This window comes from Branchiostoma belcheri, unplaced genomic scaffold (assembly GCF_001625305.1).
Source record: "Branchiostoma belcheri isolate BF01 breed outbred unplaced genomic scaffold, Haploidv18h27 scaffold119, whole genome shotgun sequence".
Classification (NCBI taxonomy): Eukaryota; Metazoa; Chordata; class Leptocardii; order Amphioxiformes; family Branchiostomatidae; genus Branchiostoma; species Branchiostoma belcheri.
This window is the reverse complement of record NW_017802591.1, coordinates 259,281-281,234: the sequence shown is the minus strand read 5'-3', so window position 1 is coordinate 281,234 and position 21,954 is coordinate 259,281. Positions and strand designations below refer to the sequence as shown.

The 21,954-nt window shown below is 38.3% G+C and overlaps 1 protein-coding gene across 2 annotated transcripts in view; it reads right to left on the bottom strand.

The window, feature by feature from the left end:
• Positions 1–361: 361 nt before the first annotated feature.
• The window catches only part of LOC109462574, a 53,234-nt gene continuing 31,641 nt past the window's right edge, over positions 362–21,954 (bottom strand). For both annotated transcript variants that reach the window (XM_019759129.1, XM_019759128.1), the window contains exons 10-27: positions 21,107–21,246; positions 19,506–19,678; positions 19,210–19,373; positions 17,299–17,412; positions 16,477–16,599; positions 15,909–16,031; positions 11,879–11,911; positions 10,114–10,352; positions 9,746–9,883; positions 9,064–9,224; positions 8,098–8,369; positions 6,745–6,947; positions 6,363–6,432; positions 5,648–5,769; positions 5,216–5,371; positions 4,727–4,789; positions 4,055–4,241; positions 362–3,106 (exon numbers count right to left, since the gene is read on the bottom strand). In XM_019759129.1, the coding sequence (XP_019614688.1) occupies positions 3,099–3,106; positions 4,055–4,241; positions 4,727–4,789; positions 5,216–5,371; positions 5,648–5,769; positions 6,363–6,432; positions 6,745–6,947; positions 8,098–8,369; positions 9,064–9,224; positions 9,746–9,883; positions 10,114–10,352; positions 11,879–11,911; positions 15,909–16,031; positions 16,477–16,599; positions 17,299–17,412; positions 19,210–19,373; positions 19,506–19,678; positions 21,107–21,246 (2,489 nt within the window). In that variant the 3' untranslated portion in view covers positions 362–3,098. The remainder of the gene's footprint in view (positions 3,107–4,054; positions 4,242–4,726; positions 4,790–5,215; positions 5,372–5,647; positions 5,770–6,362; positions 6,433–6,744; positions 6,948–8,097; positions 8,370–9,063; positions 9,225–9,745; positions 9,884–10,113; positions 10,353–11,878; positions 11,912–15,908; positions 16,032–16,476; positions 16,600–17,298; positions 17,413–19,209; positions 19,374–19,505; positions 19,679–21,106; positions 21,247–21,954) is intronic.

Here is a 21,954-nt window from a genome sequence, read left to right as displayed (position 1 = left end):
TAGGGCTACCAAAATTGGTGACCTTTCCTAAAAAATATTTTGCCAACAATTTCATAGCAGTGAGATAAATTAATAATTCGTGTTGCCATGGCAACGGGTTTTTGACAGGCATTTTGGACAGGCACGGTCGTGTTGACAGGGACATTTTCTTGACAGGATGTTGGCAATAAGACATTTTCTTGCACTATGAGTACATTATAGTCTTAAATATAAAATAAGATACTGCTTATAAACTGCGTAACTTCTGCAGGGTTTCATATCTGGCCAGCAAAATGTTTTAAAATGCTCGGAACATTTTAGAGTAGACGGACGTTGAAGAAAAGAGTCATTGACAAAGAAAACAAAAACACCACCATTGAGCTTTACGATTTATTATCTATATAGGTCTGCTGTGAGTGATTCAGAAATCACTGTGAAATGTTGAACTGTTTTACCATGATCTTTACTGACAAGCCATATTTCTATTGACATTATACACTGCTCTAGGTGGTATATTATAGATCGAAATTGTATTACGTCTACACGTTACACCTCTAAATGTTGTGAGGTGTACAAAATACACGGAATCATCAGGAATATCATTGTCACTGTCGCTAACGAATCATTTTATACACATTAGGTATTATTATTCTGCACTTAATTACTTGAGTGCTATATTTGAAACTTTGGTCTTCATCATCACAGCACGACCTTTTCTAGTGAAACTTTGATATTTTTAAGTTAAAGGCATCCAATGTTTTTAGGGCGATCTTTGTGATATTGACACATAGTACAGTTATTAGTACTTCACATTCGCACATTCAAATCAGCATTTTATACTTTGGGCATTTAAAAATCAGACCAGAGCCCTTCCAGTAACCATTTTCCGTCAGAATTTTTGTTAATTTTTGCTCCATGAGGGTCAATATACGTTGGGATAGTGTGGTTTTAGCTCAATATGCTCAATAAAGAAAATTTGCGTTTCCAAGACCTAAAAACTACACTGGATGCCGTTAAAGGTGAAGAATGATTCAAGTAGTCGCATTCGATTGTAGGGTCATAATTCAGAGACGAATTATATACTTGACATGTGCACATTTCAAGCCATATCAGTGTTCCATTTCAGCCACAAAGTCCTTATTTGTGTCTTTTATCTTTGGTCGTAATTTTTTTGTATTTCTCATTGCCAAATTACACCTGTGTTTTTAATTTCTGTTTCATTAGTTAACCATTTAGTTAAAAATACAAGAGGCATTCTTCACAATATGATAATAATTGGATATTATGGATAACTTAAGCCCAAACATCATAAAAGCCAAAGAAACTATTTCACCAATGCACAAGTCATCTAGCGTTAAGCAATACATACTATAACGTAATGAAGCGTTTTGTTGTCTAAGTGGCTTAAATGATAAAGCAAGCATGATATATGTTGATATAATGATTTAAAACTTATCAGCTATCCAAACGCATTTTATATATCTTCGTTTGGTTTACTGGGCATGATAACATTTCACAGTTGTTTCATCGGCAGAGAAGTAAATATGTAATATTTAAGAAACACGTCGTATTCGCACGGCACGCTTTAACCTCAATTTGACATGACATAATTTTATATCGCAGTTTAAAAAAATAAAATAATAATTGATCAGAACATAACATGGCAACGCTTTCTGGCTGCCTTTACAGAAATGGTGCTTTAATTTGCTATATAAATCATAGTCATAAAGAATGACGTATTGGACTTCACATGTTCCATTGAAGGATTGCCATTTTCCTTTTAAACGGTTGGGGTGGGGCGAACGAGGTCTTAGTGATTTTTTCACAGCAGTTTTATCATTCCTGCAATGATTATCCGATTTTTTAATGAAGAGTTCGTAACATTTCTCTTTGACTCATCCCGTTAAACAATTGCAAAATGCATCTGTGCTTCTCTTGACATTATCTTGGTTAACAATATTCCGAATAACGTATCAATATAGCTTAAACCCATTGCCCCATTAAGCAGCATTAAACACCATAGCTAATTATTTTTTTCTTTGAATGTCAGTTAATACATCTATTCCACGAGTAAAACCGTTTTTAAATAAACATCGGTTGTTTCCTGTTTAGGGCGATATAACTAAACAACATGACATATAGATAGAGAGACTTAGAGAAAGATAACAAGGCGATTGTCATGTTGTTTAATGTTTACATGTAGTGCAGTGGTAATCAGAGACCAATTTTGACGAATTTCACGTGGAATAGCTTTATAATTAAAATCATCATGTGTTTAACAATTTGGATCCAGCCTTCTTCAAATATTTTTCTTATATCAATAATTTTGTCTTTGAGATAAAAGGTAACCATAAACTTCGCTATGGCTGTATCGCATCCCTTAAGGCGTTTCATACTAACATTGTTAAGGAAATTGAGGGGGAAGTTTCCCATCATTTGGAAATATGTTTTTTCTTCTAACGTTAGCAACAGGCAGAAATTTTAAATTCTTACGTTATAGAAAGGTTGTAGTAAAGCATCTATGTCGTACTATTTTGCTGAAGACAGGAAACGTATGTATCAAGCAGAAGATTCTATGCTGTGTATTGTTCTATCATGCAACTAAATGGAATGGATAAGCAAAATAGCTTGTATTTTCTATTGTAGTCGTTCAGTGGAGAAATAATTGCTTCGCAGGATGTAAAGAAAGAGAACACTTTAGCCAAGTAGATACAACAGTTGCGATTATAGAAAACATGCCAGGAGATAACATAGTGGAAAGGATTGAAACAATGCAAAAAAAAATTGAAGAGATATCTATGAAATAGTAATCTAAAAGTGATGTATGATATCTCTGGTATTGTGAAGTCATTTAAAATGTCTTGGGATGTTTTAGTATCACTAGATTATGTCAAGCCAGAAAAGTCTGTGTTATGTATGTTGTGGTAGAGACACATAGTCTTGATGACCAGTTGAAGTAAATTAATACTGAACTTCTGCAAAACGTTTATTTTAATGATTTTGGAAGTGAAAGGAATCATACATCTCTTTCAGAATAAAGATAGCAATGTCCATTTGCTCTTGTCTTCGGCGGAAGGAAGATGAACTCGCTGAAGACCACGTTCTCCGTTGCCGGGTCCTTAAGGTACTGTAGTTAAAGAGAAGTGCGCTTTATGAAAAATGATAATATTTTAGGAAAAGGATCGAAATAAGAGTATTGGAAGTATTGGACCCTGCCAATTGTAGTGTTCAATAAGTTGATGGTCAATGTGCTGACCATTGAAACAAAAACGACTTGAATTTTATCGGAGTCTTCACAGCTTAATACGTTGACAGCTTCGCAAAAAATGGTCTAAATTCACGTCACGGGGAAAATGCAGGTTGTAATCTATACTTCCCTGACAAAGCAAGACACTGTCAAATCCTGATCGAAGCTAAAATGATTGTAGTGATTCCAGATTCTGGTAAATAACACATGGTGCAAATTTGGGGATAGAAAATAGGTTAGGTTATTTTTTTTAATATCGAAAATTAACTCTTGTCCTGTTGGACATTCTGTGCATTGCATGCTCCCCGTACTTGGCCCTTTTAGATCCTCTTGGAACAGGGAGTACTGCTTTTGTTTTACTAGTCTACAATGTCAATACGCCCTGAAGATATCAGCATTGCATACATGAGAAAAAAGTAAATCCTTCCGAACACACTAAGGATATGACACTGCAGACATGAGCCTGCTTCCCAACAATTGTTGGGGCAAACGGAAAACTTACTAATGGGTATTTTTTTAAAACCAGAGTAAAGTAAAAAAAAATCGCAAGGATCTGAACCCAGAACTACTGGATTCTGCACCTGCCATCATAACAATAAGGCCAGACTATGCTACCTCAGTTCAAAAGTACAGATTAGCTAGAGGCCAGAAGATCTGCACAAGTCTTGACCTAGTATCGTTCTCGCGAGACTAGGTCACTCCATCATGTACAGTAGACTTCGAAAATTTGGACGTACGTGTTTGAAAAACGTCACTGATTGAGGTTTTCTCTACTAACAGCTCGTTTCTGGACTTCCCTGTTTTTTCTGTCTTTTGACCCATACGTACCGCACACATCCCGCAGTATCTTGATGGCAAGATCGCAGCAGCTGAAACGGCCGAACACTCGGTCTGCACCACCCGCGATGTACTCAAGCACACTGAAGTCGAACAGGTCATTCCTTGAAATTGCCACAGTGTACAACTCTATGCCCCGTGCCCTTGCTTCGTCGGAGTAGACTGCATACAAGTTGCCCTTGTAAGTGGGCAAGAAAAAGAACAAATGTAAAAAGGCAATACATAATATTTCCTTTGCAGATCATTATTACCTTCGCCAAGACGGTTATGTTTTCAGTAGAGTGTGTCTGTTTGTGAACAGCATAACTCAAGAAGCTTTATATGCATTATCATGAAACTTAGTAGGTAGGTAGGTCTTGACAAGATCTAGAAATGGTTTGACTCTGGGCTCCCTGGCAGCTTTTCTTCGTACTGCAGCAGAACTTTGGGGTTTTGATATCTCAAGATCTGGACATGCAATGGTCATGAATTTTGGATGGTAGATAGCTCTTGGGACATGGGTTTGGGCCCACTATCGGCTTGTTCGGGAATTGCAGTAGCGTTTGTTGAAAAATCTTCAGTTGAGGATAACTAAAGAACCGGTTGACGGATTGTCCTGATTTTTGGTATGTAGGTAGCTGAATTGATGCTCGACTTATCAAATGGCAATTTTGCAAATCTTACATCTGTAGGATCACCATCGGTCAGCACAACTGCCACTCGAGGAATATCGGGTCGGGAATTTTCCTGAAAAAAAGCAACAGTTAAAAATACGATTCAAACTCGATGTATTCGTAAAGTAAACGCACTCCTCTCAGGAGACTCAAAAACAACACAATCCGAATGTTTTCTATTACAGTAGCTACATGTGCACAAAAACAGTGACACGGAACTTGGTATCAGCCTCTTGAAAATTAGCAAAAATGTTTCAAGACATATTTTTCTCAACAATTGGAAAGACAAATTGAAATTGGGGCATGCCTCCGAAGAGACTGGAAGGGAATACAGTTTATATATGTAAAAAAAAGATGCAAACATTGACCCCAAATTCTGAATCAGGTTCTGGATGTAGAAAACAGTCTTAAAATATTTTTCTCCTACGGTATTTTCTATCAACATGTCAATCTACCTGATAGATGGTGTACATATACAAAGGGATAATGATGATCATACCGTGCAGATGTAATGGTAGATGGAATGTCCAGTTCGGCTCTCCCCCCCAGTAAACTCAGAAGCCTTAACTTTGGGGATGAGACCGGACGTATCCACGGTGTAGAGGCCCTGCGAGATTAGCCACCTCGATTCGCAGTCATAAGAAATCAACCCAACCTGCAAGCAACAACAAAAAATACACGCTATTCTACAACATACTTAATACTAATTATCAATGTGTTACATTATGGATACCTTTTTTACCACATTGATAAAAGCAACACCTTTTGTAAAAAAAGTTTAGTTTGATTGTCATAGAATTTGTCAAACATCTACAGCAATGCTCCACTTGATACTTGAGCTTAGAATTGATCTAGTACGAGCAATAGCCACTGTAAAGGAAAGCTGGGTTTCAGGTTCTTAACTGCTCCGCAAGATTTCTGTCATACTTACCTCAACATCTAGACCCCGCAAACACATGATGATGTACGCGATGTATTTTTCAGCGAAGTACATTGCATAGGGTCCAATGCTCGAAGAACGGTCGAGTAGAAAGACAATGTCAAAGGAACAATCTGCATTGAGAAAGTTTTCGATGAAAAAAATCCAAAAATATATAATGCGTAATATTTACCTTCGCATACGATCTGCTCTGTTTCTTCTTACTCAAACACATTTATACATATGGTGATATGAGTCAAAATACATCCTGCTATAAAACTGCAACATAATGGCATCTTACACAAGTTACCATAATGACAGACGTCTACTTTGGAGAAGAAGCAGAAACTGAGCAAAACAAAATATTTTTCTTCGGTAAACATAATCAGCGAAACGTCTAAATGCATAAAATAGCTAACTTCAAGCAGTCTTCCCATGTAAGGTGCAGACAAGGGTTTAAAAAACACATTTCTTTCGCTTAAGGTATCAATGTTTTATTTAACATGAATCATGAAGACCATTGCAACACACTACCGAAGGACTGTCATCATGTTACATTTCTATTGTTTACACTGTATGACATGATACAACACTGACGCTATCACTTTCAAAAATGTGAGGACAACTTAACAAACGGAATCCGTTATGTACATAAAATACAAATAATGCATATGGACTACAAAGTAATACATAAACAAAGATGTTGGAGGTACATGAGCAACGTTACCTTTGCAGACAATGATGTTATTTTCCTTGCAAATACAACGTTGACCGTTCTCAACCCAGATTTCTCCGAGCTAAAGACCAAAAATGCAACATCAACAAAAGCACATTAACTGACGTATTAGTCTTACCTTTGCGACAAAACAACGTGACATATACATGTAACAAAAATGGTACCTGCTACTGAATGCCTGTACTTTGAATGAGTGCATAGCGCATGTCCGCTATGGAACCATAAAAGCACACTAAAAGTATTCAGAATCTATTCACAATAAATTACTCAACCCTTACTACATAGCTACGCCTTCATTGGATTGGCTCGAGCAATGACCTACATGTAGTAATACACAGTAGACAAATGTGACACACAAGGACATTGTACTGACCTCGTAATATTGACCGGTCCCGGGGTCGGTGCAGCCACATTCCTCAATTGGGACACAGTGCTGTCCGCTCATGACGTAACCTGCATCGCACTCACAGCTTTCAGTATCTTCACATCCTATACACGCTGGGTTAGGATCCTGGCAGGTCGCGGGACAGAGGCTTGTGCACGTTGTGTAATGGCTGTTTGGCGGACACACCATTGCTGTCAAAAATGGAAAAATAGTTCTAGCTCTGCAATACATTTTTTATTAAAGTTCCCCATATGCAACTAAGAGACGTTTCAGTATTGAATTGATATACGTCTATAAACATTGGACAATTATTTACAGGGGGGTGTATTTCTGTACGTCTCCACCGACGCCCTGAGAGAGCAGACCAACCAGCCCCCCTGTCCAGTAAGATACGCTCGGCCCGTCTCCGTCTCTTCGGCCACATTGCCAGGGCGGAACCACTTCTTTAACTAGGCTCTCTCGTAAGAGAACCGCCTCCTCCGACCTGGTCCCGCCCTAAAGGGAGACCGAGACGCACTTGTACGGACCTGCTGTCTGCCGACCTACAGGCTGCCGGACTGGACATCACCACCGCCTGGGTGGCAGCCAGAGACAGGCAGACCTGGAGGGCCGTATGCAGAGGCGCTACGCCCCCTGGAGGGGCATGCGGAGCTGAGTGAGTGAGTGAGAGTACAAAAAATCAAAGAAGCATAGCAATAAGAACAAAAACAGCATCTTCTAGGTTCATCAGATAAAAAATGATGAAGCTGGAAGGTGGATAATCTTAGATATTGAGGTTTTCTTTTAAACTTTTGTGTTGTAAATTTATACGACCCAAATGTAGACTACCCTTCATTTCCAGACCTGGAGGAAGAAATAGCTCATGTCGACATTAGCAATGAAAACCTTATAGTATTCGAAGATTGTAATATTGTCCAAAATGCGCCTGTGGACATATCAGGTGTACATCAACGTAACTACCACCCCCTGTGCGCTTGACGCTATATCTGAACTAAAAGAGAAGTTCGATCTTCTTGATATCTGGCGTTTTAGAAACCCAAGGTCTGTAGGTTACACCTGGCGTCGGGGGGTTCAAGCCAGTAGATTATTTTTTTTTTCTAATCTCCTTTTTCACTGATCGTTTTTTAATGTCATGGTTTATATCGCCCATTTGCTGTTTTTTTATTTGATGTTTTGTTACTTGTTGCATTATTATTATTATTTACCTATATTTATCATTATTATTTACCTGTATGTACTCTTCTTTGTCAGTGGTGGAGTAGTGGAGTAGCAACCTTCTATAGCTGCCACTGTGTCCTGTAAGTTTCTGCGTTAATCAATTGAACAAGAAATGGAACTTACGACAAAGGGTTGGAGACCGCCATGTGATGAACACGCCTGCGTCATTACAGACAAGGGCATAGTGCTCCAGGTTCTCACAGAGACCCACGATGTCCCCGCCCAGTGCGCACATATCGAAAGTGCAGTCATTAAAAAAATCCCCAGGAGGCACAGCAGCATGACAGGCGGCAAACGGGCCTGAAGGGTCCGTAATCATCCCGCAGTTGCCATTATTGGACACAAGTGTCATCAATCCCCCTGCACACGGTCCGGGGACTTTTCCTTCTCCGCAACTGAAGTGGACAAAATGTCATATCACAGTGTTTGACAATACTTTTGTAATAGAAGGTGATCTAGCTCAAACTAGCCAGGCACTGACACATCTCATCTCACCTTTCATAGGAGCACAGTTACACGTAATTCATTTTTTACCTTCATTTAACCCTATTGTCCGCCGCTCTCATGGCTTCAGCTATAGGTGAGCCCGACACCGTCCACTCTTTTATGTTGTCTCTCCACTTTTCCTGCCTATATGATCCCCTTTTCGACTTCCTGGCACTGTCACTTGTAGTAACGTTTCTATAAGTCCTGACTTTGTAGGTTCGATTCCCGGATTAGGTACGTTCAGGACGGCGAAACTGGATAAAAGCAGTTGTCTTCCCTGCATGTGACTCTCTGTGACTTTCTGAACCTCATAAGTGATTGTGCATTTGATGCTATAGTGATAACGGAGTTAAAGGAGTGGACCGGTCAAATAGCCCACCAGATGGCAAGACTGGCAGAAGATCGTCAGAAGTGGAAAACCTTTGCTAAACACCATGCTGCCCAAACGGCTGACCAAGCGGCAAGCCATTCGAGAGAGTTGGTGAGTAAACCACATTGACCCATACTTTCCTGCATTACCTTTGTCTAACGACCCTTAATGAAAATATTAAACTACACATATGTCCAACTCTGATATAGGCCATCGATAGAACATAGTACTACCTCTTCTCCTCTTCGCCTTCGACCAACCAGCTAAGCCCGAATTCGTTCCAGGTTGAAGCGATGGTGATCATATCGGACATTATGTTGTCATCGCCCATGTTGCCGTTGTAGTTACCACACAGTCCGCACATCCTATCCCAGTAGTAAGGTGTAACCGTCACCTGTGGCAATATTTCAAAATACGTCATCATCTCCCCCTTAAGACCCTGCTTTCACGTGATTACACATTCAGAACCTTCCCTGACCTAAATTCAAGAGCATTCCGGCTATAGATTTAGGCCACGCCTTCACTTGTGTACGAGTCAAATCAAATTTAAGTTGAATTTGAGTTAAATTTGATTTCCAACACGTCCCAAACGTACACCAGCCAACAATTACCGAACCCTAGTTCCACACGAGAATGTTTTAAACACCTAGAAGAATAAAAGCCACCCTCGCCAAACACCAGCCAACCACAGCCGATCTTGATAACAACCTACTTCTAACTGTGGCTTTAGGAAGTTCAGGAGGACATTTCCAGTTGTGTGTGATAGAGGAAGAAGATAAATTACCTAGAATACCTTATTGAATTGATAGCATGATTTATGTATTGCAATCATATAACAGATGTAAATAGAACTTAGAATGTATGTTATGAATATGTATCAGATTGGGGAATCGCCCCTGTCAGTAACGCGCCTACCTTAACACAATGAATTCCGTCGTAGTAAATGTCCACACAGAACTCTACCAACTGCACATGGACCCACACACCATAGTACGTCACAAGGATCCTGTCCATTGCCAGTGAGAAGGAAACTGTGCGCGGGGATCCGTTCACCTTTTGATAAAAATGTATTTTAGAGGATGGACAATGTAGCACAAAAAGCCAGCTGTCTGAAACCATTCTTAATCATGGATAGTAACAATGTATGTTTAGAAAATCCCATCGCAATGCTATCAATACACTTATGAAAAAATAATGCATAAAGGCTGGAATATAGTATTCATTGGTTAGTTGTAGTTACTTTTGTACCTAAACAGTACAAAAGGAGAAATAATGTCTCTCACCGTCACGACCCTTCCCTGGTGAATTCCGACTTCCTCCCCGTATGCTAATACGAACACCTCGCGCACGACTGACACAGATGCAAGCGGCCCCACGGGTACGTGTTGCACTTCCACAGTAAAGTCGCTGCTGTCTCCGCAGTCCTTGGCGAACGTGTATCTGCACGGGCCTTGGAAATTGTAGGGAGTCCCGTCAAACATGCGTGTGTGTGGATCTCCGCATGAGGTGCAAATTCCCCTCCCTGTCAAACAAACATGACATTGAAATTGTTCAATTCAAAGAACTGCATACTTAGTGAGCTAGCTATAGGTTCAATAAAAGACAAATAAATGTAGTGCAATCGACATTGAAAACTGCAATGCTCAGCCTGGTAACATTTTTCTGATAAAATAAAGAAAAGTGTGTTGCTTTGGATTAAGAAAAACAGTTCCACAACGTTTGAGACACAGTATTCCTTCAGTCAAGGCCAATGTAGATTAGACGAAGACGTCATGAAATATAAAATATTTTGGTGACTTTCATATTAATACAACAGGTAGACATTTCGTTTTATACCCACAAACGCATTACAGATGTACGTTCTGTGGGGGTGTGCATTTATGTGCCGGATGAAAGCACTTAAAAAGTATATCTAAAGACACTGGCGCTACACGTACTAACAATCACAGTATTCTGTTCAACGTAACCTTCCTGAACAATTAGATTTCAAAATAAATTTTGTTTTTGTCACACTATTAGCATTCGTACGCTCACATCAGTTTAAGGGCGCCAAAAGGATACCATCAAAATAACCAAGCTTAATTTGTTACCACACTGACACTGTACAAAATCCTATGTTTAAGCACAGTTGGCGCATCATCAATAAAACGCTTAAAACAACTCCTGTAATCAACCCTACCTAGACCGGGCATTTTTGGGCTTGGTGGGACCGGGGGGAGGCTCATTTGACCCCCCCCCAGAACTCGTGAGCGGTATGTCCTATGACCACCAAATATTTAAAGGATGGTGTACTAGTAAAAATTTATCATATCTACAATTTTTATGTCGTTATGACGTAATATGACGTCATTTTATTGGCCAAAACCGTCTAGATAACTTTACCAAAAGTGTTTATGACAGAATATTAAGGTGTACTTATGGTCCGCCATCTTGGATTTTGGCTAATGACGTCATCAAATTAGCATAAATTATGCATAGTTAATGATAGAATTTACATAAAATTATATGGGAAGTTATTAATATTAGAAACCATGAGTAACTTGACATAAAACCCATTAAATTCTATTGTTGAAACAAAAACTACTAAATTTAGCAAAAAATGCCTGTCAGAAACCCGTTTCCATGGCACCACAAAAAATTAGTATCTTATTCCATTGATAAAGAATTGTTGCCAACAATATTCTAGGAAAAGTCACCAAGTTTGGCCGTTCTAGCCCTAGCCGTTCAGACGCTAAGTGATATCAAATTCGGCGCGGGCACTTCTAGCCCCCCCCGGTCTAAGTAGGGTTAAATGTGCAAAGACTATATAATAATAATAATAATAATATATATGTTATATATAACTAGCTGCCGCTGCCGCGTACCTGCAAAGCTGGTGTGGTACACCGAAGGGCGGTTACCGGCTATACAGATACAAATACACACCTAAAAACACACGCAAATGTTCTCTACCTTCCCTCGCCCTAGCGTGTACCTTAATGCATACTTTAAGATTCGCTTAAAGATGGGCTTTCATGTGGAGGTTACAAATCACGTGTAGATACCTACCTGGAAGTACGCACCAATCGGTCCTGGTCACCGCTATGGAAATGGAAGATATTGAGGGAAACGGTTAGTCTGGCAATAGCTGAAATCTTTGAACTATGGGTCCTGTTTTCTATGGTTATGATTATGACACCTTTATCACTAAACGCGGCAACAACTAATCTGATCGCTACTTCAATATGCCAAGCGGTGAAAAAATCAAGATTTTTCTTGATTTTTTCAGCTGAACATATGCAGATAGTCATATACCAATCATTAAGCATCTTCGGTTAGAATGCTAGAGAGATAAAAAAAATCACTTCTTGACAGGGACTTTTAAGGAAGACTTTTATGTTCACATCCGGTTACCCCCATGACTCTAAAATCCGTTTGCTTATAGAGGCTACATAATGATATAGCCTATTTTCTTTTTGGTTATTCGTAAGATTAAGACTGAAAGAGGATAGTTTATCAGGGTATTGGCTGAATCACAATAAATGCCATATTACTAGAATTGGGAACTATGTCCTAATGAGTCCATATTTAATGATAAAATTTACATAAAATTATATGGAATGTTATTAATATTAGAAAACATGAGTAACTTGACATAAAACCCATAAAATTCTATTGTTGAAACAAAAAGTACTAAATTTAGCAAAAAATTCCTGTCAGAAATCCGTTGCCATGGCAACACAAAAAATTTATTATCTTATTCAAATGATAGAGAATTGTTGCCAACAATATTTTAGGAAAAGTCACCAAGTTTGGCCGTTCAGACGTTAGGTGAAATCAAATTTGGCGCGGGCACTTAAGCCCCCCCCCGGTGTAGGTAGGGTTAATATTCCCTCATAGATACTTTTTAAGTTTGGATGTATTCCTCTGAATTTAACTGAAAAACAATTTTTGATATTACCCCCCCCCCAAGTCACATAAATTACGGCATAGTGACGTCATATGACGATATGTTTTGACACAAAGTAGTTGTAATGTATACATTCCATTACTTCACCATTCTCTTGAAATTTAGTGGCCCTAAATTAAGTGGTTGTTACGTTACATTGTACTGGGGACGGGCCTAAAAAACGCCCTGCTTTGGTCGGAGCATCGCCCAAAAGCTCGGTCTGAATAGGGTTAAGATTATGTAAATGGGACTTTTTTGCTATCTTTGACCAAAAATCTTTGGTTCCTGTGCACTAATATGAAAACCAAATGACCTGAGAGTGCTTGACAAACAATTCTGTCACAGAATACATGTTAACTTGGTTCATCCACTCCTTTAAAATAATCCCAATACCAAGAAATTCGATTGGATTGCTTAACATTTACGACTAACCCATAAAATTACATGTCTTTCGATTGATTACAAATTTTCTTTGAAAGCAGAAGAAGTTACATAATGGGCCTATTTCAGATACTCGTTAAGGTTTTACGCCAAGGAATGAATTCCTATCCCTTATTATTTCATTTCAACATTTCATTTCAACATGTCCTCATCAATTATGAAAATAACCATTAACATAATATATACATAGTGATGTCAACCTTTAAGTAACTTACACATGTAACGAGGTATAAAATTCCCATCATTCACCATTAATAAATCACAAAATTTTTACATTGATTATGCAGGTCATAAGGTCATTATTTGCATAATTAGTATCTGTATATGTTTCACCTGCCATAGATTACATACATCACATGTATAAAAGTACTATCATGTTAAGCGCAGAATTTCTTACTTAATTATGCAAATTTAGCCTTGATTTGCATAATTTGCATTTAATTATGTACATCTTTCTATAAGCTAACTATACACAAAAATAATAAAACTACGCTGTTTCTTTCTTGACTTATCTGCTTTAAAGTTTTTACCAGTAACTAATCTTCAGTTCCAGAACAAGCTGCTAGGGGGAAAAACTTACACCACGTATTCCTTACAGGAAAATCTATCTGTCACCAAAAATCCAAGACCATGTTCAGGACAAAAGATACAAAAACGGGAGGTTCTGCTGCATTACCTGGGTGTAATTGGGAAAATCCTGATCAGTGCATTTTAAGGACGTCTAGAAAAGACCGCCAGAACCCGAGAACCCTCGATGTCTTGTTCGCTAGCCATGGCCACCGGGGAATTCGACGCAGCATTTTAAACAGACGATCAGAATCAGAAGTACTTGACTGAGACATATTTAATTTAACCTAAAACGAACACAACAAAACAGCTGGCCAACAAGGGTAGTAGAAGCCCAAAAGTCATTACTTCAGAAAAACACCCAAAAGGTACATCTTCTCAAGTACATGTCCCAGGGCAGATGATATAAGGACATGCCAGCTACAAAGGTGAAACCAGCTGTACCAGCTTCCATTTTTATCTGGATTTGATGCCGGTATTGTTTGTTTTTATGAACAATCTTTATTCCAGGACTTAGGAAAACACTCTTAGACTAGTGTTTAGACTAGTAGTTTGACCTACATGTAGATATTACCCACACACATTCTATTTGAATTTCACTAAGTTGTAAGCACCTCTATATTGCCCTCTTGTGTCGGGTAACAACAAACAATAAACTGAATAGTGAAAGCGTCAGTGTAATCAACTTGTTAAAAAGCTCGCTCCAACCAAATGACACATATTAATTTTATCGAATTGTTCTTTATGATGTTGTGGAGTATGTGGAAGCAAAAATTGGATGTTTTAAAACAAGTGTTTTTTTTCTAGTCTTACCATGTACATGAACTTGGAGCCTTGTTAATATATTGCTGATAAACCAAGCCGATCTGACTGTCCGGCTAGCAGGTAAAAGTGTAGACAAGCCGTAACTGCTTTGTTATCATCGGGTAGTCTGGTCTCCTACAAGTTAATTCGATGTATTACCCACTTATTCCAACATGGTGATCAGATTTCAGGTCATAAGAAGCCAAGAGTTCAATTTTTGTAATTCTATTTTTGCAGTAACATTTTTAGTTACTGAACGCATGTATAAAAAGTAGACAACATTGTGTCAGGGCCAGAGTGTAAAACATTTCCAACACTTTGCTAGCCCTGTATGTATGAATGTAACTTTTGATTTAACATGTAAGTTATGTCCAAAATTTTAAAATGTTAGATGATATCTCTGTCATAACAATGGTAATAATTCTGGGATCAATTGGTTGTTATAAAGGTTTTACTGACGAATAAAAACATACTAAAATTGGTTAAAAAGAGTTTGTCTAAGGGTCCCGCCCGACACTTAAAGTTTAGAAAATATAGAAATCTAGATGTGCTTATCAATCTAGATTTCTAGATATCAATATATTAGATGTGCTTATTATATCAATATAACACTATTACTAAGTTATTCACGAAGGTTATGGTAGACAATAGTTTTGACCTTGTGCTTAACTAGTTGTCTGATATGTCATCACAATAACCATGTCAAAATAATCACCCAATAAGTTTAAATTACACTTCAAAGTTGTGCTGTGAGGGCAGGGAGGCTCAGGGAGGGAGGGAATAGTATTAACTCTATTGAGTTTGTCTTTGACCTTGTGGCCTTTGAGGGAGGGGAAATGGTCTTAACACTGTTGAGTTACTTTCCGTTCGTATAGAAATGTAGGTGTGACCTAAATATGGTCAGAGAGCTCCCGAATGTCAGCTGACAGCATAACCTGGCTAAATAGCTTTAGACCCGTTGTGAATTATAATAATGAGAGGATGCTCGATGTGTTTTAAAAGGAGACAGGAGCAGAAACTCTTCTCTTTCAAAGGTATCAAAGTTAAGGTTTTACTATTCATATGGTAGTTACAATTTAAGTTCTGTAATCCTGCATACTACGACGCTTATATCACATTAGTAAAAAGAAAAAAAAAACATTTAGTTATAAAATGAACTGTTTATAACACTCCATATGACACTGGTGTCGTTTTTATTCTATTATGACCTTTTGTTACATTGAAAGCTCGAGCGTTTCCTCAGTATGGCGTTCAACGCACAATGAAAAAAAAAATAACAGTTAACATGTCCAAGTTTTTCCGTAACAATAATAACACTAATCGGCGGCAATGTCTTACTGTGACAGGTCAAGCCGTCAGCGGCAAGAAAAAAACCGTCACGGCAGGAGCACTCAAAACTCCCGATGGTGTTGGTACAGATCTGCTCACAGCCACCATTGTTGGTCTCGCACTCGTTTATATCTACAAATTAAAAAGAGTTACAGTCAACATGCTTATTGAAAAAAACCTTGTACTTCCTAAAGCTACACCTGATCCATACATGGTGATGTTTTTCACTTAAAAACTAAAACATTAAGGGTTGCTATGAGACAATACACATGAATTAGGCTGGGTTTGTATAGGACGTGAAAGACTATCATTTCCTGAGTAATGCCTTTGAATTTGCTTCTACGTAACTGATGTTTATTTGAATAATAAGTAGATAAACATTTAAAAAAAGGATTAAAAAAGGAAATTAAGGGTTGTAAACATGTAGTACTAGTATAACAATCCCCCAATCTGATTGGTGACTAGACCTTTGTAGGACGTGTATCACCGTCATTTCTTGAGTGACTTTTTAAAATATGCATTAATGCACTAAGTGGACTATTCTCCTTGTTCTTGTGGTCTTGTTTTCTTTCCTCACCAAGGCAGGAAAAGCCATCAGCGTCAAGAAGAAAACCGTCCCGGCAGGAGCACTCAAAACTCCCGATGGTGTTGGTACAGATCTGCTCACAGCCACCATTGTTGGTCTCGCACTCGTTAATATCTGCGAATTAAAAGTCACAGTCAATATGAATACTAGAAACACCCTGTCTTTCCTAGAAATCTTAGCCCTACATGATTTTTTTCAACCTGCGTTTTCTAAATATCTAAAACCCTAAAAAGTTAATGGTTGTTGTGGGTGAGACAATCATACGCTCTAAACAGCATTTAAAACTTGGTAAGATATCAAAGACTGAAATATAGACGAAAATTTGGAAAATAATAGACATATACACCTTGCCATTCTGTTTTAAGCTATTCATGTAACCAAACTTATGAGTATCCCTGACATAAAACACTAGAATTTTTTTTTAAATCCTCTTTTCATTTCGCAAATTAGCTCATCATATGCATAGCCGTATCTCGTTAGTATGAACATGTAAATATCTCTGGCTAAGTTAACATGCCTTAAAATCATGAAATCGTATTGCCGCTTTATCAAACTCTTGAATTTGAAATGTACTTTTCCAAAAACTCGCCTCAAGCGAAAACCGAAAAGTCCGTAATAATATTAAGGAAAGAAATGGGTATGTAAAGCTGAGCATAGTTAATTTTCGTTTTAACATGTATGTAGGTGTTTTTGAGCGGATAACAATCTTAGCCTTTTTAAATTCATTTATAATGGCATATCTAGCTATTTGTTTGGATTCTACGACTATGAATTTATGAATTTGATATTTTAATAAGTAATAGTAGGACAGACCGACACAGGATGTTCCATCTTCACTTAGAGACTGGCCATCTGGGCAAGAGCACAGCACTTTTTCGGCCGTTTCGATGTAGATGACCATCCGATCGGCTGCTACAATACCCCCTCCTGAATAAAGTAAAATGATACAATTCAATAGAAGATCGGAAAGGTAATTTTTGCTAAGTCACACCTGCTTGCCTCAATTTATATGAAGGCATCCAATGCGATTTCAGCGCAGCAAAACTGGAAATAGTCTAAACTAGAGTTCCTGGATCCCATGCTTTTGTCAGGTGTAGATATTTTGTTTTATAATGTTAATTTTGGAAGAATATAAATATGCAAATATATTTGAATATGACTATGCAATTTTAGTTCTCTGGATATCTTTATAATCGTAACCAAGAGCATTTTTTTCAAATATTCAATCTATTCCGCCAGTCTGAAATCTTGCTAAGGGGTTCGTACATGTATATCTATGGTTGCATTATTCTGTTGTTACAATTATTATTGTGTTGTCTTGCGGACTATCTTGACATTTGCTTCTATTTCATGTGGGACAAGTATCCGAAAAGCTTTGGGACGTGAACTTTATCAGAAAACCATAGACTTTAAGCTTAAACCGTCCTAATGGGACATTCCGTCATGGATTCTGTATCTATCTTGGTGGTGGTTATTTTTGACGATTTAAGAAGACTTATTTTGTATTTAAATAAGGTCCAGATTTTGCATAACATACATTCCATTATTTTTATCTTTACCTCAGGCACCTACTTACAAAAAAACAATGAACAGAATCCACCCGTTCTGCACTTATTTGCAATCAGTCTATAACAAAAACGCCCACTACAGTCCTAAAAAAGCTGCCAGGAGGCCAAAAATTACACTACATAGTCCAAATTCTAACGGCTTTTGACTACTTTAATATCATTACCCTAACACTTCAAGAAAATTTTACTTCAAACTTTGAACATCCACTACAGTACCAAAAACAGCCGCCAAGAGGCCCGATATCAAATTTATTTTTAAACTTGATCTGCGTCTTTCCTGCCCCTACCCAAGCACTAAATGTCATTATTAAGAATTATCCACGTTTTCTTCAGTTATTTTGCACAAGAACAAAACCTCAAAAAGACACAACTCTCTACATTAACGCAACGTAGGAATATGAAACGATAAGCATATTTGATCTTGAACTTTGTTTCTATAACGGCTGCCGCCTACCGAATATCATTAAGATCCATTTACAATTTCTTTAGTTATCCTTTATACATACAATCGACAAATGCAAAACTCCGCTGCAGTATGATTTGAAAAATCCAGGTGGACCATTTTCACAGCTACCCACATGCCAAAAATAGGAAAATTCACAAATCCACAAAAACTCATGTTATGACTACCTTAATACAGAAAGAAACCAGAGCTTGTCCAGCAAAAATCAACCGAAAAATAATTTTCTGAAGCAATACGACAATCTTGTGTTATTGACACATTAGCACATTTGAGTCAGTATTTCATATTATGTGATTCAAAACTGCAGAAACAAGCCCATGATGAGTCCCATATATCCTGGGCTTTATCCTTAAAGTCAGCCAAGGGCCCTTTCAGTATAGTAACTATTTTCCGTCAGAATTTTGGGAATGAGGGTCAATATGCATTGGGATAGTGTGGTTTCAACTCAGTATGTAGATAAAAGGTTAGAATATTGGCTCTGAAAAATCACGTTTGCAAGTTCTAAAAACTGCACTGGATGCCTTTAAGCAACTTGGTGTAGACAACTAAAAAGTCATTATTTTCCACAAATTAGTTTATTCTTGCCGCAAGACAATTTCAAACTCAGAATTCATCAGGCAAGGAAAGTCAAGGTAGAAGTGGCCTGTCTTGATGACACAGGGATGAGTAGAAAAAGTTCAGTAGTGGACGCACCGTTAAAGTTGGCGTAGCCTCCAGTGTTAGAAAAGAGGATGTAGGGTACATTATTATCAGGAGTTTGCTCCCATGGGCAAAATCCGTCCGCACCGCCGTCGGCCACCACCATCCAACCAGCGTCAGCGGGGCAACCATCCCAGTTGCGATTGATGTAAAAAGAACTGCAGCAAAGCAAGACGCGTGACACAATCAATTTAATGGCCACCTTAAAATATTTTGAATCGGAAAATTTCTTGCAAGGTATAGAAAAGCCTTAACGCGGTGTTCATTTATGTTTAAGGCTCAATATTTACCGTTCCAAATTTGGGCTTCCTTCGATCGAGAAGAAGTTTTGAGGCTCAACATCGAGATCGCCCCAAGGAGATGACAAGAGACGAGGCTTGGAGAACCAGTCGAACTTGTTAGTGTTTGTCCCGTCAAAAATCAGCTTTGCATTTCCAGCGTTTGTCTCCAACACAACCCTCACCTGAAAAATGGTGCGGCTTATTGCATACTGCTAGTTTCCACTCCATACCACAGGTATTCATAAAATATCTTAATATTTCATTTCACACACAAGTATTGATGAACTATATTGTTTTACTCATCTCCTCCTCCTTTTTCTCATGCACTTTCGTTAAACGTTTTCATATATATTTTCTTTTTGGAAGGGCAATTGTCCTGTAATTTCGTATGAAGGGAGAGTGGGCAAAACCTAGACAATGTACATTTGAGCTCAATTTGGAGCAATAATATTAAACCTGAATGATGTAAACTTTACGGGTGTTATCCTCTTTCAATGTCTGAAACTAAGTTAGCCCATGATGTATACAGACACTCATAATGAAACTGCAACATATACTTGGAGATCAGATGGACGCGACAGTTGAACAACGTCTGCTGACTATAGGCTGACAGATGTTCCAAGGTTTAACGTGCAATGTTAAGCGCAATCTAACGGACCAGATTCCAAACTAAATATGACAAAAGGAATTTAATTAGTTGATTTTCGGAATTTTTGATAAAAACGATGACACAACAAGGTGAAAAAATGAAAACAGGCCTATGCATCCTATGAGAGCCATATATACCGGACTTGTGGAGCGGCCCTTTGTTTAAACCATATTTGGTCAAATCTGTTCACCCAGCTGTTAAACATATTCTAGTTCAGGGCAAAGGTACACCTGTGCCCTGTTAACGCACCTTCGGCTCGGAACCTGCATCTTGAATTATAGTGTGTTTATACATCCGTAAACTAGTAATGGATACAAGTCCGTCTGCAGCTTCGGGTTCCAAAGCAAAAGCACTCGCCTCCTCGACAGACTTATACAATTAAATATCCCATTCTTTGATATTAACAACCTATCCCATGGTCCTATTGGGTATCTGCTACTTAATGAATCACCTTTACTTTCATCTAAAGTCAACTCTCAAATACTCATAACTCTCAAATACTCATTATTACACAGTTATATCCTTCTAAAACTAAGCGATTTACAACTGATTTATACTTCTGTAATCATTTATAATATCTTAAAAGCTAAACTCTGTTCTCTTGTTATCTGGACGATACCCATGTTTTGTGTTGTAATTTTTAAACTATGTCTAGTGGTGACGTGGGTATAAGATTTTTGCTTGAGTGTGTCACCACTATGTTTTGTATTTGTGCATGTTGAAATTAAAGAAAAAAAAGAATAATATAACTTGTAATCAAACTACTGCATTTATAGATGGAAAACCAATGCGACACTAAAGAGAAGGGGCATTATTTAACTGTTGGGGCCAAAGTATGAGCATTTGTAGTCGGTTTAAAGCCTAAAGTTGTGGTTTTTTCCAAGTCAGAACCAACCACAATAGTACTCACAAAATAACAAACAAGAGTATACACTGCAATACTTGTAAAGGAGAAACTTACCCGTAGGATGTCAAGCGATTCCCAATGATCTACCACTGGACATTTATTGTGGAGGACTATTGCACCAGGACCAGCTCTCCAGGCGTCGTAAACAGTTTGTCCTGTTCCTTTCACAGTTGAAAAAACTTCAAGCCATTCAGCTGCGAAGAGTGCACAATTACTAAACGTAAGGTCATTTACGGACAAACTCGCCAAAATTTTTGAAGATGTTTAAAACATTCGGGTGTTGACGGGAGAGTTAGCCAATGTTGACCGGTGTTTGGGATCGGAGTAGTAAAAGTAATAAAAGTACAATGTGGTGTTTATCACAACTCAAAACCTACCAGGACCCCCTGCTCCAATAATTCTATGAACCACCCTGAAGTTGGCGCTTGCTACAAGCAATTATTTGTCACCCTGATAAACACACTCTCCCATTCCAAGCACACTGAAATAACCTGGACGAAACATCTGACCTGCTGTGTGCACTGAGAAAGAAGCTACCAAGAGACGACATCCTACTCAGACTATACAAATCCTTCAGAAGGCCAGGCCTGGAGTACGCGGACATCGTTCAGATGGTACTCAGCAAGAGTGATAAAGGGAAACTGAAGCCAGACCAGTATACAGGGATACAACATTTGGCCCGGAATTTTCCTGATGCCAGATTCCTATCGTTTGACAATTGTCCTGACCCTGTCAGTGTGAAAAAAAACAAACATCTGGCGATTGTAGAGGTTTAAAGGTTAGACTGTCTGGGAGGAGTGCTAGATGTGTATTGTTATTGACAATGGATTCCGTGTTTCGAGGAGTATTATATATATATGGACATTACATTAGTGGACTGGCGAGAGAGGGTTTGGGACCGG